Raw genomic sequence first — 21,529 nt, forward strand, 5'->3', positions numbered from 1 at the left:
CAGAGTAACAGGTGAACCCTCACAGCAGCCCTCCTGCCAACCCCAGAGTGGGGCAGAGCTGAGCCAGAAAGCCCCTCGCTGAGCCAGGGCCGTGGGTGCTGAAGCCTTCCACGTCCTCGTACCGAGTTCAGTGCCAGAGAATTTGGACCAGACCTTTACAACATCGGCTACAGAGAAAAATAAGAAATTGCCCTGTGGGAGTATTGGTGTGAACTAAGGTACGAAACTCTGGTGTTTGTTTATGAGGTGGGTAGGGAAGCGTCAGATGAAGTTACGTGGGACCTGCCAGTTCAGATTTATCCTCCGCATCCTGACAGCACAAAAGGGCTCTCGTAGTCATTGTGCTCCCAAGGCTAATCCCCACCAGCCATAAAAACCACTCTGCCACCAAAGGGAGGAGATGAAGTGTTTTTAATAAGAAAATGAGCCATTTGCAATGCACTTTTAATTGGATCAATTTTTCCTTTATTACACAATCTTTAAAAACCCAACACATACTTACAGCAGACAGGCTCTTTCTCCAGGTAGAGAGGAGAAGCCAAACTATTTCATCGCAGTCCTTAATTACTCCATTTCATCTTGTTTGGCAGACGATCACAAACATTGTGTGGGGCCACCATGGCAAGAAATATAGCTCTGCAAAATCAGCTCGCAGTCACTGTCGAGGTTTGTCAGGGGGCATGCGTACCCTGGGCGAGGGACAGCAGCTTTTCTTTTTTCCCCTTTCCACCTGAAACCCAAGACCAGAAGAGCTGCAGGCGACACCCACCCACCCACATCCCTGGCCCACCAGCGCGTCACAGGGTAGTATTATTTTTCTTGAATCTCTGAGTGAGAAACAGCTGACAGGCGCTTTGTTTGAACTGCGTGACCAGGAACAGGCTGGGGTGGCCAACTGCTCAGTTTACTGGACCAGCTTTTATGTCCCGTCAAGCCCTCCAGGAAATGTTATTGCTAGGGGCGTGATGTTTATTGCAAAAAAAAAAAAAAAAAATCCATTGGAAAAGAAAATGACAGAGGTACATATTATCATAGATAATATTGCTTCAATTATTCAGGTCCACAGTAGCTTCCTGCTTGGAGCAGGAGAAATGTTTAAAAGAGATCGGTAGGAGAGGAGCTGCCATTACCATAACACTGGAAAAGCGCCCTGAGTTACAGTGTAATTAACTGCAGAAGGGCCCCGTCGTAGTCATCCTCTCCCAAAAACACACACGTGAGATGAGGTCGGCTCCCCACGTTGCTGGTTAGATACCTTAGGGGACCGCCCCTTCCCACCCAAAAAAAAGAGAAGCAGAGAATGTAAGTAACGGGAAGTTTCCCTGGTCCGGAGGCACCTCCGGCAGACAGCTGGGGGGTGGTTGTGCTGGCCCTCTTCAAAGCAGAAAAGGGAGAGGAAAAAAAAAATCCCACCAAAATTTGCTCGCAGCGCTGGTTCTGCTATCCTTGTAACTGCCAAACTGGCTGGAGCAGCAGCGGCGCTGAAGCCTCTCTATTTTGCTGTTTCACTAGGGGAAAGTAGATGGGAGCTTAAAAAAAAAAATCACCTGTTGCATCCATGTTGTAGCCCAAGCAGCAAACAATTTGCAGTAGCACGGCAGCCACCGTAAAATCAGCTTTTATATTGTCTGTCGTGCCCCCAAATTTGCAACGACGCTGTTGATGGCAACAAATAAATGCACTGCAGTGTAACTATTATCTGTGGCAGATTAACATGCTACCACTGTGCCCTATTTAAATGCGTCTTTCCTTCAATAAACTATTCTAGGCGAGCAGCACCACACTGAGGTACACATTTATCAGCCAGGAGAGCAGCGCGGTGGGGGCCTTGGTTCACACAGCTGCAGTTTTGTGCTTCATTTGGCCCAAAGCCGTGATGAACATGAACTGTGGTGCCTGCTGGTGCCGTAAAAAATAGATAGATATATATCTGAGGAATGCAGTGTTTTGCTGTGCAAGGGAAAAAAAAAAAAAGGCAATGCACCACTGGATGTGCTTCCAAGCATTAAAAAAAAGAAAAGCGAACCAGTCCCCCCCCCATCCCCATCTCAGCAGTAAGTAGCTTGCACGTAGAAAGTGCAGATGGGTGGAAACCTCTTGCTGAATGTAGTGGCCTGGAATGCAGAAGGGCGAAGTGCAGGTGAACGTACAATAGGTTGCATTTAATCTCATTTACTACAATCTCCCCCAGCCCTTCCCTCCTCCCCCATGAAGCTGTAGATACCAGACATCCCTTCCAAAGACACTTTCCAGGACACATTTAATAATAAAACAACAGTGAGTATCAACCGTAGGTTTCCCCCGGTTTTTTTTTTCCTTTTTTTTTTTTTTTTCCCCTCCAGCCCCCTCCCTTTTTACCCCCTCCTACCTAGCAGGACTCTTAGCAGTAATCAAAACCCCGTTGCCATCAGAGGGCAGATTCTTGGCTCGGCTCAGTCTCCCCCGATTGCACAGTACTCACTTCACATTGAACAGACACGGTTCACAAATGGCACGACGGGGGCGATTACCAGAAAAATGGAGAGAGAGAGAGCGAGCCCTCCCCAGTCAGTTTGCCAGGAAAGCTCATCGCCCTGCCGTTTAACAGGGCTATTCCGTTTTATGCAGTGCCTGCAATCAGAAATTGCTTTCTCTAGTAGTTGCCCAGACAACTGCTACCCAGTTCCTTGCGAGTACCACAGTGAGAAGAGGATTGCCTCGCTAGTCGTCCGAGGGAAGGTGATTTAGAGGAGCCAGTCGGTGTTTATGGCACAAAGAAAGGTACAGTGGTTGAAGCTGGAAGTGTAGATGTGGGAAAAGGAGGTGAGAAGGTTCATGGAGTGACCAGTCATTTAGCAAGGAACCAATACTCCAGAAGGATGGATCCTTTCCCTCACGCCTGTTCTTTTCTATCGTATGGATTTTATATAAAAAAGAAGAAAAAGCAGACCACCACCACCACAGAAGCTACTTTGGTTCTAAACACAAAACATGACAGCCTCTATGCTAAACCCCCTCTGGTTACGGCACAGTCTTCCTGAACGCTTGACGCTGGTTCCCATCGGATTGCAACGAGGCTGGAAGAACCTCAGCTACCAAAAAAGACTTTGCTTAGAGACATGCCTTTAAGGGGTGGAATATCTTCTCAGATGGTAACTGTAGATCTTAATGCAGTGATCCCAACAGTCCAGCACCAGCAGCTGTCCCTTGGGAGTAATGGCGATACCGACTGGGCAGGTGAGTCCTTCCCGGATTAGGATATTGTAGCCACCTCCTTTAGGAAAATGGAGGATTTCTTTACGGCTGCTGTCAGCAACAATGAGGTCTCCCCTGGCATCGACACACATCCCAGCAATGCACCTGAAATCCTCGTTCTCGGAGAAGAAGTGGCTAATCTGGCGTCCCAGCTGCCCGTCTGGGCCCACAGAGCCAATGGAAAAGCCGCCTTCTAGGTGGTGTTCGTACTGCCGGTTCTCCAGGTTAAGTCCCAGCCCTTGAGTGAAGTATATGGTCCCTTCAGCGTCGCAGGTGACAAACTTTGGGCGCACCGCGCTACATAAACAGCTGTACTTCACTACCCCCACGCCGCGATCCACTGTGAAACACCAGAGTTTCCCCCCTTCCACATCGGTCACTACGAACTGCCCGGAAGGGAGGGCGGCGATGCCCCAGGGCTTGCTGAGCTGGCTGCGGTGGCACGCCACGCAGTGACCGTCCATGGTGTAGACCTTGACAGAGTTATCGTAGCTGTCGGTCACACCTATCAGGCCATGGCAGTTCATGGTGACAGAAATGGGAGTCAAATTGGGCAAGTCTGCTCCAAGGAAACTCAGTACAAAACTATCGATTCCGCTCGGGCTCCGGCGAATCTCCTTCAGAAAGCCTTTGCGGGTGAAAACCTGGATTCGGAAATTGCCTCGGTCTGCCACGAGCACCTCGCCTTGCGTAGTGACGTGCAGGCTGACGGGGAGATTAAACATCCCCGGCAGGCTGCCCTTGGAGCCCATCTTCTTGATGAAGTGACACTGCTGGATGCTCATGGTTGCTTCAGGCATCCTTGGCTTGGCCGGTGAGGAATTTGGTGTGCAGCTGGCCTCTTCTTGCACCAAGTCAGGCTCCCTGAATGATGCTGATGAGGATGCCGCAGTTTCCATGAGTGATTCCTCCATGTTAACAGTCCGGGGTTTCTTCACCACGTGCCCGATCTGCAGTGGTCCCACGTGGCTCACCTTAAGGAGTTCAACTTCTTGAAGAGTCAGCTCTCTTGGGAGACTGTCTGTCAGTTCTGGTTCTTCCTCATCTGCTGCCTCCTCCAGGAGAGCTATATCTCCCTGCTTTATTTTGGCAAGGAAATAGTCACAGCGAGACATTATCTGTACTTCTGCTAAGTTCAGCAGATAAGCTTGCTCCTCCATTACCTGACTATTTACCTTCTCCACTTCAGACAAAGAGGTGGTGAAGAACTTGCGTGACCTGGCCAGTTCTTCCTGGATCTTGCGTTCTTCTTGGCTGTAATCTTGCAGAACTGCTTTGTATCTGGCTTGCAGGTCTCTCGAAACAGCCTCCAGAGATGCTTTTCTTTTCTGCAGATCACCCATAAGCTCCCGAAGTCTGGCAAGCCTTGTCCCAAATTCCCTCCTGCGCTCTTCCGCAGCCTCTTTGATAGCAATGACTCTATGCCCTTGGGGCATGTGTGATGCCTCCTTGCACGGCTCACATAAAACCAAGCTGCAGCTCTTGCAGAAGTGTCTTGGCAACCTTCTCCCACAGACCTTACACATGAGAAGACCCACCACTTCCCCCAGTCCGGTGGTGTCGATGATCTTCAGCACGGTAAGATTGTCAGTTAGCTGGGCTAAGCTCGTGATCCGTGTGATTTTGCTGCAGAAGGGGCACCGTATCCCATTAATGCTGTTGGCCAGGAGTTTCTCCAAGCACTGTTTGCAGATGGTGTGCCCGCAGTGTAAGAGCTTGGGTCTCAGGTGCTCCTCAGTGAAAGACTCCATGCAAATGGGGCACTCCAGGACCTCTCGGAGCGCATCCGAGTTGAGATGAGGGGCGGCAGCCATGGCGTTCCGAGTCAGCTTTAGCTGGTGCAAAGTCTTGTACGCGCATCTATTCCAAGGTGCTCCGATTCTGTCCAGAAAGAAAAAAGGAAATGTGATTTATGTCGTCACCAGCAGTTACATATACATGCAATTTATTTCTGATTTATCACCCAGCCCTGGAAAAAAAGAAGCCCAGCTAGCTTTTCCACGTTTGGAAAGTATAGATTAGTCATAGCTAATCTCAGAGCGGGCAAATTCCAAAACTAACTTGCAGCTCCTAGTGCGATGAATTATTCACTTGCAAAATTTATAAGAACTGAAAGAAGCGTAATGGCAGCAATAAGGAAGCCCAATAGATACTGATGACTGAATCATCTCCTCATGGTGCCCATCTCCCACCGCCAAGCCTCTGAGTTTACATAATTTACTGAAACCCAGGGAGATTAAACCAAGCATTCAAAATGTTGCGCATCGAAAGAGGAACCAGATGGTGCAACGCTTTAGGACATTAATATATCACCTCTGGAGACCTGCATTCAGATGTGACATCAGATACGAACGAAATGAATGTGGTTGGTTTACTCTGCTTTTCTAGATAGCCAAAACAAATTTTCAAGGTTTCGTACGTTTGCCAAAAAGTGAAACTAGAAGGAGTTATTTGTCAGCTTCCACTTGTTCTGGGGATGACTGTACGTAGTTGGCGTGGTTTAACCTCAGTCAGCAACTAAGTACCACACAGCCGCTCGCTCACCCTCTCCCCTTGCCCCAGTGGGATGGGGGAGAGAATTGGAAGGGTAAAAGTAAGAAAACTTGTGGGTTGAGATAAGAACAGTTTAATGATTGAAATAAAATATTATAATAACAATAATAAAAATTGTAGTGAAAAGGAAAACAACAAAAAGAGAGAGAAACAAAACCCAGGAAAAACAAGTGATGCAACCCCTCCCCACCCACTGACTGATGCCCAGCTGGTCCCCAGGCAGCAGCTCCTGCCCCCCGGCCAATTCGCCCCGATTTATGTGCTGAGCATGACGTCATATGGTCTGGAACAGCCCTTTGGCCAGTTTGGGTCAGCTGTCCTGGCTGCGCCCCCTCCCAGCTTCTCGTGCACCCCCAGCCTCCTCACTGGCAAGGGCATGAGAAGCTGAAAAGTCCTTGAGTTATTGTAAGCGCTCCTTTGCAACAACTAAAACAGCAGTGTGTTACCAACATCATTTTCACAGCACATCCAAAACACAGTGCTACTGCAGCTACCAGGAAGAAAATTAACCCTATCCCAGCTGAAACCAGGACAGTACTGAAACCACAGCGAAGGTTTTACACCATTAACCTCTGCCGTGCTGCTTCATGCTTCAGCATGCAAATGAAACACAGCTCAGTGCAGCAGCGTCCTAGCAGGTATCAGCGATAGGGAGTGAACAGACAACTCCAAACATTCGTTAATATATACAAGTGCTCACTGTTAGTTCTTAAACTTAGCTTAATTGCATATCATTTCTGCTCATTTCACAGCCTGGCAGCATTGACCTCATTCTTATATTCTAGTTCAGGTTTACACCGACCGCTCTGGTTGGCGTTCAGCTTCAATCCAGGTTTCTCCATCCTCACATCCCTCCCAACAGGGAGCAGATCCCAGCAGCTCTCTTGCTGAAGCAGCCATCCGTTCAAAAGGAACAGAACAGGGCTCACGTCATTAAGTTGTTATTCAGTAGACCGGCTTTCAACACCTTTGCTATTGCATTGCTTAGCCGTTAAAAGAAACGGGGAAGAAAACATTTCTTCTAGGGGGAGAGGAGGAGAAGGGAGTAGTTAGTCTTTAAAATGACGAGAGGGTCATGGAGGGATGTGAACAGACAGCTTTTTCTGAATAACGGCTGCATGCACGCGGAGCTCTTGCTTCCCTGCTGGGTTTGCCTGCTTCCTCCTCGGGAGCGTTTCAGACAGAAGGGCTCACTGTATTTCAGCTCACCGTTTGCTCAAGTGGAAGACGACAACTGCAATGAATAAAAGTTCTTTATGTTCATACACAGAAGAAAAAAAAAAAATCCTTTTACTTTATCAGCTGTGGTTCACAGTCCTTTAAAGCCCACATTTCGGGAAGAGATTCAGTGGCGTAGCAGGATCTCCAAGTAGCCAGCTGGGATCTGATCCTCAACAGCGGCACGATGAGTATCGCATCCCCAGCGCCCGGGGAGCAGTGGCGGGCCAGGCGTTTGCTGCTGCTGCCACTGGGTACGCTTCCCTTTATCCTTAGCGTGTATCGCAGCTGGGGAAGCAGGAGCCTGGGCACAACCATGGAGATCAGAAACCTTCCTCTGAGGGATGAAGAATCTGTATTTTAAAACGATTTTTAAAAATGAAACAGAGGGTACCAGATCCATTATTCTCATTTTCCTTGGAAATATGTCGGAAGACTTCCTTAGGGAAGGATGAGGGAGCAGCTTAGATCAGAAACTGAAAGTTACATAAAAAGCTACCTCTAAAACAAGTATTTTCATTAAAGAACACCAAAGGACGGGATTTGGGTTAGTTTTAAGTTAGGTTCAGGTTTTAGAAAGAAAATTTGTATGACCTTCTTTTCATATCTAACCCCCTTTTACTGAAATGCCAGCATGCGCCTCAGGAACATGAAATTATTTTTACTGCTGCCCTTTTATCTCTCTCGCACGCGGCGGTGCCTCCTTGGAAGTTTCCGTAACAGCGAGCTGATGGTGCCCATCAGTCCCTCCAAGGCAGCTCCCCTGCCGCAGAGCAGGGAAAGCCTCAGCTGAGCAGCAAGCTGTAAAACTCTGCACGTTAGGTGAGTTTGGTTTCCTTATAGTAAAAAAAAAAAACCAAACAAAAAACCCCATTCCTGCTGTAGTTTCTCTTCTCACTCTGTAGTTCTTATTTCGGATGTGCAGTGAGACAATTAGACTGACTTGTAATTCATAGCTTGTGTCATTAGCAAGTTACAATAATTGGGTAAAGCTGTAAAATCGGCGCTGTGACGTCTTCCCGCTGCCTTTATCCCCGTGTCTCAGTGACGACTGCAAGAGCCGCATGACAGCACACGGCCGCGGGCCTTTTCTTTGCCGCAAGCCAACGCCTGCAGCGGCATCCGCGCCCCGAGCCGATGCGATGTCGCCCTCCGACCCTCGACCCCGCTTCGGGAGGCACCGTGCGGGCTCTCGGGAGGGAGACTTGGCGGCTTTACCGGGCGCACAGGCCGCTCGGCTCGGTACCCACGGCCGTTTCCATCCCCCTGCCTCCCGCCCCCCCCGCGCCCGCCGCGGCCTCCAGCCCGTGCCCGGTGCGGCCGCGGCCGGAGGGGGCTCGGCGGGGCGGACCCGCCGAGGGGCTCTCAGCGGCGGGGAGCGCCCGTCCCGAGGAGGCGCGACCCGGCCCGGTTGCCACTCCCCCGCCCAGCCCGCCGAGGCCACCCCGGCCCGGCCCCGGTGTTTTGGGTGAGGGGGGGCGGGTCCCGCCCGCCTCCGCCGCCCTGCGCCCCCGCCCCGCCTCCAGGGGGCGCCGCCGCCGCGGGGCCCGGGGTGCGCCCTACCTGCCCGCCGCTCCCGGGGACGCGCGCCGCTCCCCGGCTTGCCTTGCGCCGCCGCGCTGCCGTGACGTGTGCGCGCCGGGCGCGCTGAGGATGCCGGGAAATGGAGTCCGGGAAGGCGGCCTGGGGTCGGGGCAAGCAGTGGGGACGGGGCGGGCGGTGCTGCTAGGGGTGGCGGGGCGGCTCCGGTGGCCGAGGCGGGGCCGGGGGAGAAGGAGAGGCTGCGGGGGGGGGGGTCTCATTCGCCGGGCGGGATGGTCGGTACGGGCAGGCGGAGGGCCCGCAGGCCGGTGCCGGGCCTGCCAGAGCCGGGGGCTGGAGTAGGGAGCCGCCCGCAAAGGAGCCCCCGGGCTGGCCAGGCTCCCTGCTCCGCGCTGGTGATGTGGATGTTTGTGTCAGGAAGAGTTAAAAGAAAAAAAAAAAGGAAACACAAACACGTTTTTCTTCTTTACTGCTTTGTTTCATTACATGCGGCTTTGTCCCACGCAGGCCGGCCCGTGGAGCAGCCCCTTCCCTCCCCGCTGCCCTTCCCTCTGGCCGAGTCCTGCGCCCGTGTCGGGTTCGGCGTCACCTCTGGGAAATGTATCGTTCTGGGTCCCTTTCGTCAACTGCGTTGGAGCAGCCCGTGGGCTCCCAGGACAAAAAGGACTATTTTTAGGTCGAGAATAGCAAATGTAATCAGTTGATTGGGTGATGCGCGTAAATATCGTCAGTGGATAGACAGGCAGCTGCGGTTGCTTGTGCAAGGACTTGCTCAGGGCAGGTCCTGGTTGATATTCCTTTCCCACAGCGGCCCAGGTTCTGCACTGGTGGCCAGCGGTCGGTGCAGCTGCGGTGGCGCGGGCAGGACATCGTCGGTTCGCGGGGAACCGAGCAGTTACAGGATTTGCCCTCGATCAGAGGACAGCTTGTGTTGCCCAGTCATTCGACTCCTCTGCGCACGCCGGGAAGTAGCAGAGGATGGCATCTCCGTTATACCCCCCCAGGACTAATGACCGGAGTCATTAATCATAGAATCTGTCGTTTCCCTCCTGCCTCTTCTTCCCTCTTCCTCCTCGCCCCTCCAGCCTTTCTTTCGGACCTCTCCACCCGTCAGACTCTCAGGGAGCCTGCAGGCTGGCAGCGGTGGCTGGAGGCAGGGGTTTCACCACCAGACCGTGGCTCTGCTCTGCCCTGGCGTTCCTCGGGGTCGCACTGCTGCAAGGGCAGTCGGTAACGCCGGGCCTGTTCCAGCTCGGCTTTTGCTCACCCATCAGGAGATGGCTTTATGGGTGGCAGAGACCAGTTTTACTGTGACCCCGTGGGGCTGCACAGCAGATCGGGAAATGCTGGGGCTTGAGGCTTCCTCTGTGGGAGCAGGGAGAAGCCCAGGACTGGGCAGGCAGGTCCAGGGGAACCATGTCCTTCACACACCGGCAGTGCCGCAGCTCCAGTGCCACCAGTATCGCTGCTGGTCGCCGTGGTATCTGGGCAGTATCCCACAGTCAGCCCTGCTCGAAGGCTGACGTGCAGGTGGAGGTGAGGAGGCTTGGAGGAGCTCGCTGCCTGGGGAGGAGGCGAGCCCTCGGTTAAACCATCTTCTGTAAGCTCTGTCTGTGGCCTGTCCGCCTGCATGCTCAGGAGGGACTGCGGCGCAGCTGGCGCCCATGCCGGCAGCTGTGGGGCCGTGCCCAGACCTTTCAGCGAACGCTGCAGCACGTTTCCAGTGTCACTTGCTCACTCGCTCCAGCAGCCACCGACCAGCACTGAGGAAAGCACTAGCATAATGCAGCAATTCTTGCCACCTTCTGCTTTTGGTATTTTTTTTTTTCTACTTTTTTTTTTTTCTATTTAGAACAGTTCCGTTGGAAGGAATTTACACCCAACCAGTGATCAGGAGCAGCAAGGATCAGCAGTAGGCAACAGATGCACTCAAAGGCAGAGAGAGCAGGTGCAATGCCTGACCAGGGTTGAAAGAGAAAATGAGTGAGATTTATGATCTCCTGTTTCACGCTGTTCTTCAGGCCCTGAGCAGCAAACCTCAGTGGGACCCCGCCCCGGGCACCAGCTGTTCCCTGGGGGTATTGCTGTGCCCGGGGAGGGGACACGAGGTTCGCTCCTGGTTCCTGGCATCACTAGGAAAATGCGCTTTCAGCCCTTGATGTCTTTTCCAGTGAATAAAAGTGGAGGTAAGCATTGAACCAGGGCGGGTTGGCAGATTTTATGAGGAAACCCACCACTGAAAGTGAACAGTGTGAGGGAAAAATGATGGCAGGAGTAAGGAAATAAGCTTTTAATGCATCCTGGGGAGAAAACAAAGGACTGTCTGGATTTGGTTAGAAGCGGTAACAATGAGCCGGTGATGTTACCCAGCATGCTGGAGTACGGAGCCCCTGTGCCGTGAGGAGGAAGGATGGGGAGGCTGTTCGCCCCGGGACCCCTGTCACCCTGACACCCAGCCGTCCAGCCAGCAGGGCTTGGTAGATCTCAGACATCCCGTGGGAAATGGGTGTGTGGGTGGGTTGGAGCAGGGGGGGAGCCAGCTGCCGATCTGGGTGCTGCACAGCAGCTCGTGGGGGGCAGTGGGGGCCACGCAGGGCTCTGCAGAGCTGCACCCTTTGGTAAAGCGAGCTCACTGGTGATGCCTGTACTGTCCCCTTTATAGAGGTTTATCAATGGTCTCTGAAAGCCCTTTTAGCTTTTTCCCTTCGTACCACAGGCTCCCAAGTCTGTAAATATCTCATCTGAAGCTGAGGATACTGCAGAGCCCGCCCGGGCAACCTGCAGGCAGAGGAGATGGTCTGCCTCCGGATTTCTCCCGGCCGGTACCTTCGGGATCAGCCCCCGGGCAGAGGGGTCACTCCTGCTGCTGAACCACGAGACCCTCAGTGCAGCTCTCTGGCCACTCCTTGCGGTTGAGCGTCGGGGGACTGGGAGCCTTCAGGGCTCTGTGTTTAATTGGGTTAGGTTAATTGGCTGGGAGCATCACGGGGAGATGGGGGTTTGCAGCCGGAGGCTGACCAGGGGGCAGAGGCGGGTGGGCAGCTGGCAGCGTGGGGCTCTCCGGACATAACGAGGGGAGAAAAGGAGTCGCAAACCGTCACGTTCAGGAGATCATCACATGTTGGCTCTCAGGGGTGTTACACGTTCGGGTTGGCAGACTCGCCGTTCCGAGGCGTGGGGCTCCCCAAAGGATGAGTGGTCCCCGCAGAGGGGCTGTGGGCGACAGCGGCAGAGCAAGCGGTGGCGGGGTCTCCAGCGTGGGCTCTCCAGGCCGGGGTCTCCAGCCCGGGAGCCATCCTCCCGCGGTGCCACGAGAGGGCAGCAGGTCCTCACGGACCGCCCTGGCCACAACTGCCCCTCAGCCACGCCGTGACAGGGCCCCACGCCGCCCCACGTTGCGGGGGGGCTCAGCCGAGGTGTGCCACGGTTGCTTGCAAGCCGCAGCATGCGCGCTTCGGGGGTCCGTCCTCGCATGCTGCGTCCCTCCCAGACAGGCTGGAGGCATGCCTTCGCCCAGGCTTCCCCGGCGGGATGTCATAGAATCATAGAATCGTAGAATGGTTAGGGTTGGAAGGGACCTTCAAAGGTCATCTAGTCGTGCCACGGGATGGCTGTGTTCCCCAAAAGACAGGTATTGGTTCCCAGGTGAGCCCACACGTTGAGCCAGGGGATGCGGGTTTGGCACAGCCGGCCTGAGCCGCTGCTGGCACGGCATTTCCCGGGCAGCAGCTGGGGCTGGCACCGCGCTTCCTGCACACGTAGATGCGCGTGACGGCGGAGCGCTGCTGGCTTCCCCCGACGTGGCTCCCGCGTTCGCGCGTCGCTAACAGCAGGCAGCGTTAAATCTGCCCGGGCTCTTCACAGACCTGTTGGTTACCGCACTGACAATGTCTCACTGCTAGAGAAATTCCCAGGCAAACACATCTATTGATTTTCTTTCTAGCTCCTTTTCAATGGATTTACCAACAAACGGGGTGTTATCCCACCGGGTAATAAACGGGCAGCCTGTGCCAGCAGGTGTGTGTCGGCTTAAATCCCCTCCACGCTCCCCGCGGTGGCACTAGGTCTGCCCAGCCGGAGGGTGCTGTAAAGGGGAGGTGGACCAGAATGAAATCTTCCTTGCATGAAATGCAAAACCCAAAACCTGAGCAGCCGGTCGATGTCAGTGGGATGAACGTGCTGAGCCTGGAGGAGTCCTCACCTGGGTCTGGTCCTGCCGTTCCCTCTACGGCTTCTGCTGGAGAGCCTTCTCCTCTCCTTGTTCCAAGGTTTTCTGCTGTTGAGGGCCTACCACATCCTACCCCTAATGTGGCTGCATTCTTGTGGTAAGTGGAGCGATTCCTAGTTTTGGAATGACTTGGGATCTTTTGGAAGAGGCGCTGTGTAAGATGCTGGACCACTAGCAAACCCACCACCTCCTGGGAGCTCTCAAGACAAAATAGCCCTCCGATACAAAAGGATTAGGTATTATGCTTTTGTTATTGGTACAGCAGTGGTGTTCCGGTGCTTCCCTCTTGTCCAAGCACTAGGAGGTGCTGCTGGTAATGCTGGAAGCGTTTCCCCACATCTGCAACTGCTGCATCCCGAGCGGGGACCCCTGCGTGCTGTGCGGGCGGTCACCTCGTGCTGTGGGGTTATTAAATCCTGGTGGAGCACAGGGATGCAGCCAGGCACCCCGGCAGGCGAGCGGTACCTCTGCACACTCTGTGCTGCTCACCCTCCCTTTCTTACGCAAGGCTTGACGCTTAGCGGAAGGCTGTTATTTTATTTGTTTTGTTGTGTTGTTGGTTTTTGTTTTGTTTTTTTTTAATACATATTTCAGACAAACAAACAAACTAATAACTCCCACAAGTTGCCGTGATGTGTCTAACCACATCCGCGGTGCTGTGCTTCCAAACAGATGTTGCCAGGATTTGACTGAGTCGCCAGCAGCATTAGCGAAAGCATGTTCAGATGCAAGGGCTGATAAGGAATCCCTCCTTCCCTGCCGCCGCTACGCTGCAGCCCCTGCAGCCAAACCTCCTCCTCCTGGCAGAACGGGACCTTTGGAGCACCCTCACAGCGGTCACCTGCAAACCCTTCCCTGGGAGCGAAGGAGAAGCTTTGCAGGAACAATCCGAGTGCCCTGGGAGGTGATCCAGTTCTTCGCGGGGCTCGTGCAATGTGGACCTGAACGCTAAAGCTGGGTTTCCTTGCTCTGGACTGGCCCCGGCGTGCGGTGAAGACGACAGGAGTGTTTCTGTTGGTTTCACTGGCAGCTGGAGGTGGCATTGCAGGGTCTGCTTCTGATTCTCTCCAATCCGACGGCGAAAACATCTTTTGACTTCTTCAGGAATAGAGTTGAGCTGCTCGTGTTTTCGTTCGAGAAGAAGCCCGTCAGATGGGCCTCAGCGCTGACGAACGCTGTGCAGCAACCAAGTAATAAAAGCCAGACCAGGCCTCCAGGAATACGAGGGGTTTCTCCAGTTCACTGTCGGGTTTGCTGTGGCGAGAGTGGGCTGGCCCCCGAGCCCCCTCTTTGCGTGCAGGCAGCTGAGCAGCTAACCAAAACTCATCTCAGAGGTAGGAGAGAGGGAGACAGAGGGGCCTTGATCCCTTCTCGTGGGGCTACTGTTGCAATGACAGGTCCAGGAGTAAGGGAGTGTCTTTGGGCAGAAAATACCTCCCAGATCTGAATAACTTCTCTGTGAGACACCGTGAGAGGTGGGTGATGTGAGTGGGAAGAGAAGGAAGCATGATCTCCATCAAGGACATCAAAGGGACATCAAAAGACATTTCTAGGGACCAGTGCAGTCCTGAAGGCACCTGGAGTTGATGCTTTCCACCCCTTGAGCAAGCAGATGAGGAACACCAGTCATCCTCGCCGCCTCTCCCCAGCTCTGGAGGAGCTGGCTCGCAAGCAGGGTGTGCAGCTGGCACCCTCAGATAGGTTTTAAGAGCAGAAATGGGGTGATTATTTTGTTAGGACTGTACTTAAGCCCCTCAAGCTCATTCCACAAAAGCTACTAGGAATTGCTATCCAGTGCTGATGACTTCCAAGTGCTCGTCTGGATGAGAGCTGGCAATTTGGCAGTGAAGCCCGTCTCCCTCTGCTGAGCTGCGTCCTATTTCATTTTCTTCCTTTGGAGTTGTACCCAGAGCCTTTTCGGTACAAGGGAACGCTTTGGATCCCTTGCCAGCACACTGAACCAGTAGGCTCGGCTGCAGTAACCCCTTACGTCCCCAGGAAGCCGCACTGCAAAGCGACTGCAACAGCTGACAATGCTGCCACGGGTCACCAGGCTGCACGGTTAGTCTTCTGCTGCTGAGAACATGGCTGCTATGGAAGGGCAGCTGCACTGCTCACACAGTTTTCTACCTTAATTTATTTGCAGACCTCTACTCTTCCCCAGGGTGAACGCTGGAGCATGGCTCCCCTTGTCTAGCCCACCACTGGCAGGGAAGCCGTGTCCTCTCCTTCCCCAAGGTGACATGGCTGGTGGAGCACCGCTGCTCAGAGCTTCATCTCTGTTCCTGGATGGGGCAGCTAACGCAAACACTTGAGTCTCAGCTCTTACAGCTGCATCAGCTGGCGTTGTCCCTCGGCACGGGCCAATGCGGGGAGGCTGGAGTTAGCACTCTCCTGCAGAGGGGGGTTTTTACTCAGAAGTTGATTTTGATCCCTACTTGCCTTGGCTTGCTCCATGCAAACACAGACCATAACTGAGGAGGACCAAGGGAGGTTGCTCTTCCAGCTTATTCACCCCACTCCTTACTGCTTGTTTGTACTCAAGGAACACCTGAGACCAGAAACTCTGCGTCCACATCCATCGTGTGCCCTGTGCTTCAACACAGAGAGGACAGGTGACACGGAGGAAGAAGCACACAGCGGATAGCTTGGAACGGAGCCTCCAACAAGGCATTCCCAGAGTGGTGCTCCAGCGGCTGGACCGTGCTGCCCATCGAGTCTGGGCTGTCTCCAGATCTTCTTCCAGGTGTTGGTGGAAGCCTGTATGTGCGATTTGAACAATGATGCTCAGAAAGCCTTTTTAGAAAGGCTTAAACTTGTGCCACATCTCCAGACAAGCCTTGGCTAAGCTTAGGCTAAGCCACAGCCTGTGTTAAGGACACATCCAGGCATTTGGTGCTCGTGGTCTGTAATTCTCAGCTATGAAGCCAGTAATTCAGGAAGGAAGGTTTGATGTCCTACTGCCAGTGAGATAACTGATTCCACTTTCTCTTCAGCTCTATGTTCATGTTCTCCCTTAAAACATGGCTCCAAAACTCCCTTCCCCATGGAGGATTGCTGAAATCACTGCTTGAGCTCTGGTGAAGAAGCTTTGTGGCCCAGAAACTTCATTGTCATCTCCTTCTTTCTCTTCTAAACATAGTTTAGTAGCAATGTTACGAAAAATATTACTCTTACCAAGAAGTGAGCAGAGGCTCATGGTACCGCCTGTAGCTTTGCTCTTTCTGAGCCACCCAGTTTATCATGGTTTCAGGGCTTCCCCTTACAAGGCTTGAACTTGCCTGAAGCTGCTCTTCCAGAGAGATAATCTCTCCAAGAACCAGCTCCAACGCTCGTTTCCCATGTCTCTGTACACCAGTGTCTCCCTAGATGTTGAGACATCTCCTCACAACCCTGTTTTAATTTATCTTAGCAACTGCCCCCCTTTAATCCCACTGAAAGATGGGTTGGTTGGAATTTGCTCATTCTTCCCGTGACAGCTTTGATCCTGCGTGCAGAAGTGTTCCCTGACAGGCAGACAGCAGGGAAGGGCTGTCCCTAGCCTGAAGGGCTTCGGGAGTCATGAATGAATGCTGTGTTTACTTGTGTTTCTAATTGACTAGTGCCTTGCCAGATCAGCTGCATGTCGCTGCAAGCCAAGGGCACTGAGACAATCCTCGTTCCTCTGCAGCTCCTTCCTGGGACTGGGAAGTTGTTGCTGGAGGCAGCAGCCATCCAGCTCATGGAGTTGGGAGCCTCATTCAGGTGTAAGATGGAGGAAGGCTTTTCTTCTCTAGGCACATCACCAGGCTATGAAGGTTGGGCCTTCCTCCTTGGATCAACCCAAGAGGAGCGTCTACAGATAAAGAGTTTAAATAGAAGTGTACAGGACAAAGATGGGAGTCCTGTCTCCTTTGCTCAGGGTATCACCAGGTGCGATGCTTTCCTTGTCCTTAGCGAGTGTTTGGGCCAAGGCAGAGCAAGGTAAGGCTCTCCAGGTTTGTTGCCCTCTGGTTAAGACCACCAGGAAGTTTCACAATGTCTTTCAAAGGCCTGAATATTTCCTGAAAGCAGAGTGTTGACAGCTTGGTTTTGCTAATGCCTCTGTCTGTTCCCTGTGCGGTGAGTTTGTTCCAGTAGCCGCTCATCGCCTCTGCCAAGGGGCTTCATCCCACAACGTAGTCTCCTTGCAGCTTCCTTTGGGTCCCTCTCAGTGCCCTGGATAATGTGTCACCCGAAAGAGAAACCTCAGGACCACAGGGACTAGAGAAGGCTAGCGCTGGGGCGGGGGTGAGGACACTCAGCTCTTTGACCTGGTCTCTCTGGGGAGGTTTCTCTTTGGCAGGGAAGATATACTTGGGTGGTTTTGTTTCATCTTGGAGTGCAGAAGGTGAATATGCAAGTTACAACAAAGAAAGAGAATGTGGTCAGTTCTTTTACCCTAGAATTGCTTGTCTGGAAATACTCACACTGTCTACCCACTCCCAAGCAGTGACCTGAAAGTCCTGGTTTTCTCCTTCTCTCCTTGACCTTTCTGGTTTCCTGCTCCTACCTGGCTGACACCTTCAGCAGCTGCGGTTATCCTGGCTGCAGCAAGTCTGAGTTTGGGAAGATGGCTGTGCTGAGATTTATTTAATGTTGTTTGGTTTCTTCCCTCTCCCTAAACCAGAAACAACTGAGCTTGGGAACAAGAAGGAGTTGAAATCCATGCCCTTCATCACCTATCTCTCAGGCCTGCTGACAGCACAGATGCTGTCTGATGACCACCTCATCTCAGGTGTGGAGATTCACTGCGAGGAGAAAGGGCGCTGCCCATCCACTTGCCATTTGTGCCGGCGCCCCGGCAAGGAACAGCTCAGCCCTACGCCGGTTCTGCTGGAGATCAACCGCGTGGTGCCTCTGTACGCTCTGATCCAGGACAACGAAACCAGGGAGGTGAGTGAGCCGGTGACGGACCAGCTCCACCACTATTGTCCTGCCTTGATCACCTCTCAAGTCTGCCTTCCTCAGTCTCTGCGTAAATGTTGGGTTTCCCGGATTGGGGCAGTGTTTTTGTGTGCGTGGGGATGTTCAGGAGGAATAACCATCCCTCTGGGACAGTCCCACAGCCACAGGAGGTCACTGTTACTCCAGGAGGGACAAGCCAAGCTGGAGGTCACCCTTCCCTGGGGCTAGGCTCCTCTGCCTCCTGCAAGAACTTCAGTGTTAATCCTAACACTGCCGCCCCCCACCCCCCTCCGCAGCCCGCTAACCCCAATTCCAAGTCCAAAAATGACAGACCTGCTTAAAGTCACTTATTAGCACCGAGCCTGCACTTGATTAAGATGCCTGGAGCGAGCCAGCGCGCGGCAGCTGTGGGTGGGACGCGGAGGGCTGCAGGTCGGGAAGCAATGCTAGCACACAGAGGTGTGACCACCAGGAATGAAGCTTCATCCGCTTCCCAGATCCACGGGCAAGAGAGCCCCCGTGCTTCTGTTGGCCCCCAAATCCCTTATGGGGACTGTCCCTCCTTCTCTACCTCTTGATCTTATTCCTGCTTTCCCATCTCTCAAACGTCCTGGTTCTTCCATGCAGCCATGCCTGACTTCCATACCTCAGTTCCTCTCTCTTTCCAGCTCTTTTCCCCAAACTCCCTTTCCTCCACTATTTTCTCATCCTGCATCCTTTTCCCACCCATCCCAGCTCTTCCCGCTGGGCAATTCTCGTGTAGACATTGACCTGCCGTTACCAGCATGTCCAAGGCAGTGCTGGGATGAGGCGTGACAGATACAGGGAGAGCAGCGGGAAGGCTGGTTTCCTTCAGGTAAGAAAGACACGCTTCCCAGCAGCAATCTACCAGAAGATGGTTCCTTTTGGGGTACAAGAGGTGCCTCCTTGAGGCACCTCCTTGTCCTGGGGAGCTGGAGCCTGCGTTCCTCCCGCAGCCTCCCTCCCTTGGCTCCCGTGGAGGGCTGGCCCCGTCAGCTGCAGCTGGAGGACAGCCCGCATTGTGCTTTCTGCCGAGGCGCTGGGAAAATCAGCAAACAAACACGCAAACAAAGACAACCCAATGAGAGAACCCGGTCGCCTTCCAGAGGGCTGCGTTCCCTGCATCCCTTCTCCTCTTCCTCCCTCCACCTGCTTCCCCAGCAGTGGAGGGGCAGCCTGGGGAGCCTGTCCGTGCGAGGATGCTGTGTGTGTCTGCCCCCCCTGCACCCCAGGGTGCTCTCCATCGGCGGTGCTGGGGTTGGAGGTGGCAGGGCGAGGGGCTCAGGCGGCGGCAGGACAGAGGGTGCTGCCGGAGGGGGTGCTGAGGGGACACCGGCAGCTGGACAGGTCACCTTGCTCCATCCGCAGTGGCGGGTCCTGGGGTGGGGGGTGAGTGGGTGCACGCTGTCCCTGACCCCCAGCGCAGATGGACTGGGTCTTGCTTTGGCTTCTCTTGATGTCAGGCCCTCTCATCCCCCCATCCCTGCAGCCCGTCCCAGGCCACCCCCATCCTTGCAGCAGCAGGACACAGGGAGTGCTTTTTGCCTTCCCTGTCCCTTCTTCTCTTTCCTGCCCATTCCCATCCCCTCAACGTGAATCTCTTGTCTTGCATCAGCTCCAGCACCTTCATTTCCCCTTCTTGCTCACTTCCTAAACCTTCGTCTGATCCGCTGTCCTGCTCCCTCCATCCCGTCCTCCCCAGCTTGCTTTCACCCTTCTCTCCATCAGCCTTTTTCCTGCGGGATATTTATTTCTCTTCCTCTACCCTTCGGCCCCGTGGGCAGGGACGAGTTCCGGTGCCTGGGGGCCGTAATCCACTGTTACCGGAGGGGCTCGCTGCCGCCACGGCGCAAACCTCCGCTCTCGGCGTCGCGGGTTTCCCAGCCAGCCTGGGCTGGACAGAGCTGCACCGGCCTCTCCGGAGGAGATGGAGCTGATGCTCCATGCCGGGAGCATCTTGTGTACCGTCTGGATGCTGAAATGCCGTTTTTCGGCGTCAAGCAGGAGGCCTGGGGGCTCCCAGGTGCTAGCAGAGCGGCGTTTGGCTGTGGCATGAACAAGATTTGCAGATGCCTGGGCTGAGCCGAGCCCTGCTCCTCCGAGCCCGGCACCCGTGTCCGAGCGCTCCGCCGCCTGCTTTTCCCCGCTCGTGTGGGCGATACTCAATCGATACAGCAAATGCCGAGCTTCTGGGAACCGCAGGCAGATCGCGGTTCCCCCGCAGTGTTAATAAGTGTAAATAATGACGACCTTTCTCTTTGCATGTGTGTCCACACAGATAATTATATACGTGTGCAGAGAGAAAGCAAGGTCGTTAATGAGGTGGGTACTAGCGTCTCTAAAGTTTGCTGAAAGTTTTCCTGGATCAGCCCAGCAGCAGAGATGAGGCAAGACACAAGCAGAGACACCTTACCCACTTCAGGATTTGCAGGTTTTTTTAGTAGGTTTGTCTTTTTATTTGCTCAGTGCAGTGACTTACGTGCTTTTTAAAATTTTCAGCTACTGCACGGTGCAAGGCTGGGTTCTGGGTTGCTGATGACCTTGCCAAACCCTGGGTGCTGGGGTTTCAGTTTCCACGCTGGGTGTCTGCCTTGAGCTGATTTCTGTTTTTTCTATGCGTGCATCTTTGATTTCAGTTAAAGCTGACCATTTCCAAGAGGGAGATTAGGTGAAAATAGATTCCTTTGCCCCTGTAAGTTGGAAAACTCTTTATTTCCATGTGATTGGGAACTACTGGTTTCTTCTTGCTTTGAAGGAAGGACTTGAAATTTAGAAGGGCTCCAGGACGCAGGTTTTGCCTTTTGCTGCCCAGGGAATGTTTGTTTGGAGGCATTTGTGCAATGAGCTTAGGGGAATTCTCAGCGGTGTGTTTTCGGCGGGGGTTTGGTCTGTGCCCCGGTCCTGCTCAAGCATCGCTCCTGCTCCCAGCAGTGGGGAGGAGCAGCGTACTGGGTGCCCGGGGCAGGGCTCTGCTGGTTGTTGATGGCCTCTCTTTTCCTTCTTCCTATGAGAACTCTACGGATTGAGCCCCTGCTGAGCGATGTTTCCATTTCGCCCCGTGGTTTAGCGGCGTTGGTCAGAGAACCTGTGCAGTCGCTGGCTGCTGCAGCCTGGCTGGGGACTTTGGCAGTGCTGGGGTGGACAGGGAGCTTCCCAGGGTCCAGGAAATGCGTTTGAAAGTCCAAGCACCTTTAGAAGGGCTTTGTGGAATGGCTTTTTCCTAGCACCCACGGCTGGTGTCGTGAGATTAACCTAGTCCAAGGAGGTTTAAGCACCGTTGCTGTTACAGTCCAGATGCTCACAACATGAGTTAAGAGATGTAAAGAGATGGAGAAGCTGTGACCTTGGCAGTGACTTCTCTGGATGTCTCTGGAACCTGTGTCTTATTTTGGTCGATGCCATCTGCCCACATCTCTCTTCAGTTTCCCTTGTGCTCTGCCACGGTGTGGTCAAAGCAGTGGTCTCTCCACTGCTGGGTTCAGGTGAAGCTGGAGGAGATTCTCCACTGCAGGACTGTGGAAGAAACCTCCACCAGTGTCAGCGGCTGGCCAGACTCAACAGCAATGAGCTTCTGTCTGTTGTGGGAAGGTGAGCCAGGCGGCTGACCTGAGAGGCACCGGGAGAGCGGAGATGCTCTGCTTCCCCTCTCCTTCCCACTGCCAGCATCGGCCTGGGGAGCGGCACCGAGACCTGGAAGATTCGGTGCATCTGGGAGCACCTTTGACAGGGATGCCCACGCGCATGGCGGGGGCCACAGGGCAGCTGTGGTCAGCAGTGAGGAGGAAAGGGGCAGGCATGTTGGGCAGG

General features: G+C 53.8%; 2 protein-coding genes across 4 annotated transcripts in view; one reads left to right on the forward strand and one right to left on the reverse strand.

The window, feature by feature from the left end:
* The window catches only part of ASTN2 (astrotactin 2), a 329,274-nt gene that overhangs the window by 213,953 nt on the left and 93,792 nt on the right, over nucleotides 1–21,529 (forward strand). For both annotated transcript variants that reach the window (XM_086763491.1, XM_086763492.1), the window contains exon 17: nucleotides 17,424–17,689. In XM_086763491.1, the coding sequence (XP_086619617.1) occupies nucleotides 17,424–17,689 (266 nt within the window). The remainder of the gene's footprint in view (nucleotides 1–17,423; nucleotides 17,690–21,529) is intronic.
* On the reverse strand, nucleotides 794–8,592 carry TRIM32 (tripartite motif containing 32). 2 transcript variants are annotated; one of them, XM_086763493.1, is made up of 2 exons: nucleotides 8,569–8,588; nucleotides 794–5,115 (listed from the first exon to the last, which is right to left on the reverse strand). In XM_086763493.1, the coding sequence occupies exon 2, from the start codon at nucleotides 5,046–5,048 to the stop codon at nucleotides 3,105–3,107; it is 1,944 nt and encodes a 647-aa protein (XP_086619619.1). In that variant the 5' UTR covers nucleotides 5,049–5,115; nucleotides 8,569–8,588; the 3' UTR covers nucleotides 794–3,104. The 2 variants fall into 2 exon arrangements, 1 of the variants encoding a protein (XP_086619619.1); XR_015260697.1 differs by lacking the exon at nucleotides 794–5,115 and adding an exon at nucleotides 5,643–7,841 and having other exon boundaries at nucleotides 8,569–8,592.

This window comes from Chlamydotis macqueenii, chromosome 20, assembly GCF_036417535.1.
Source record: "Chlamydotis macqueenii isolate bChlMac1 chromosome 20, bChlMac1.mat, whole genome shotgun sequence".
Lineage (NCBI taxonomy): Eukaryota > Metazoa > Chordata > Aves > Otidiformes > Otididae > Chlamydotis > Chlamydotis macqueenii.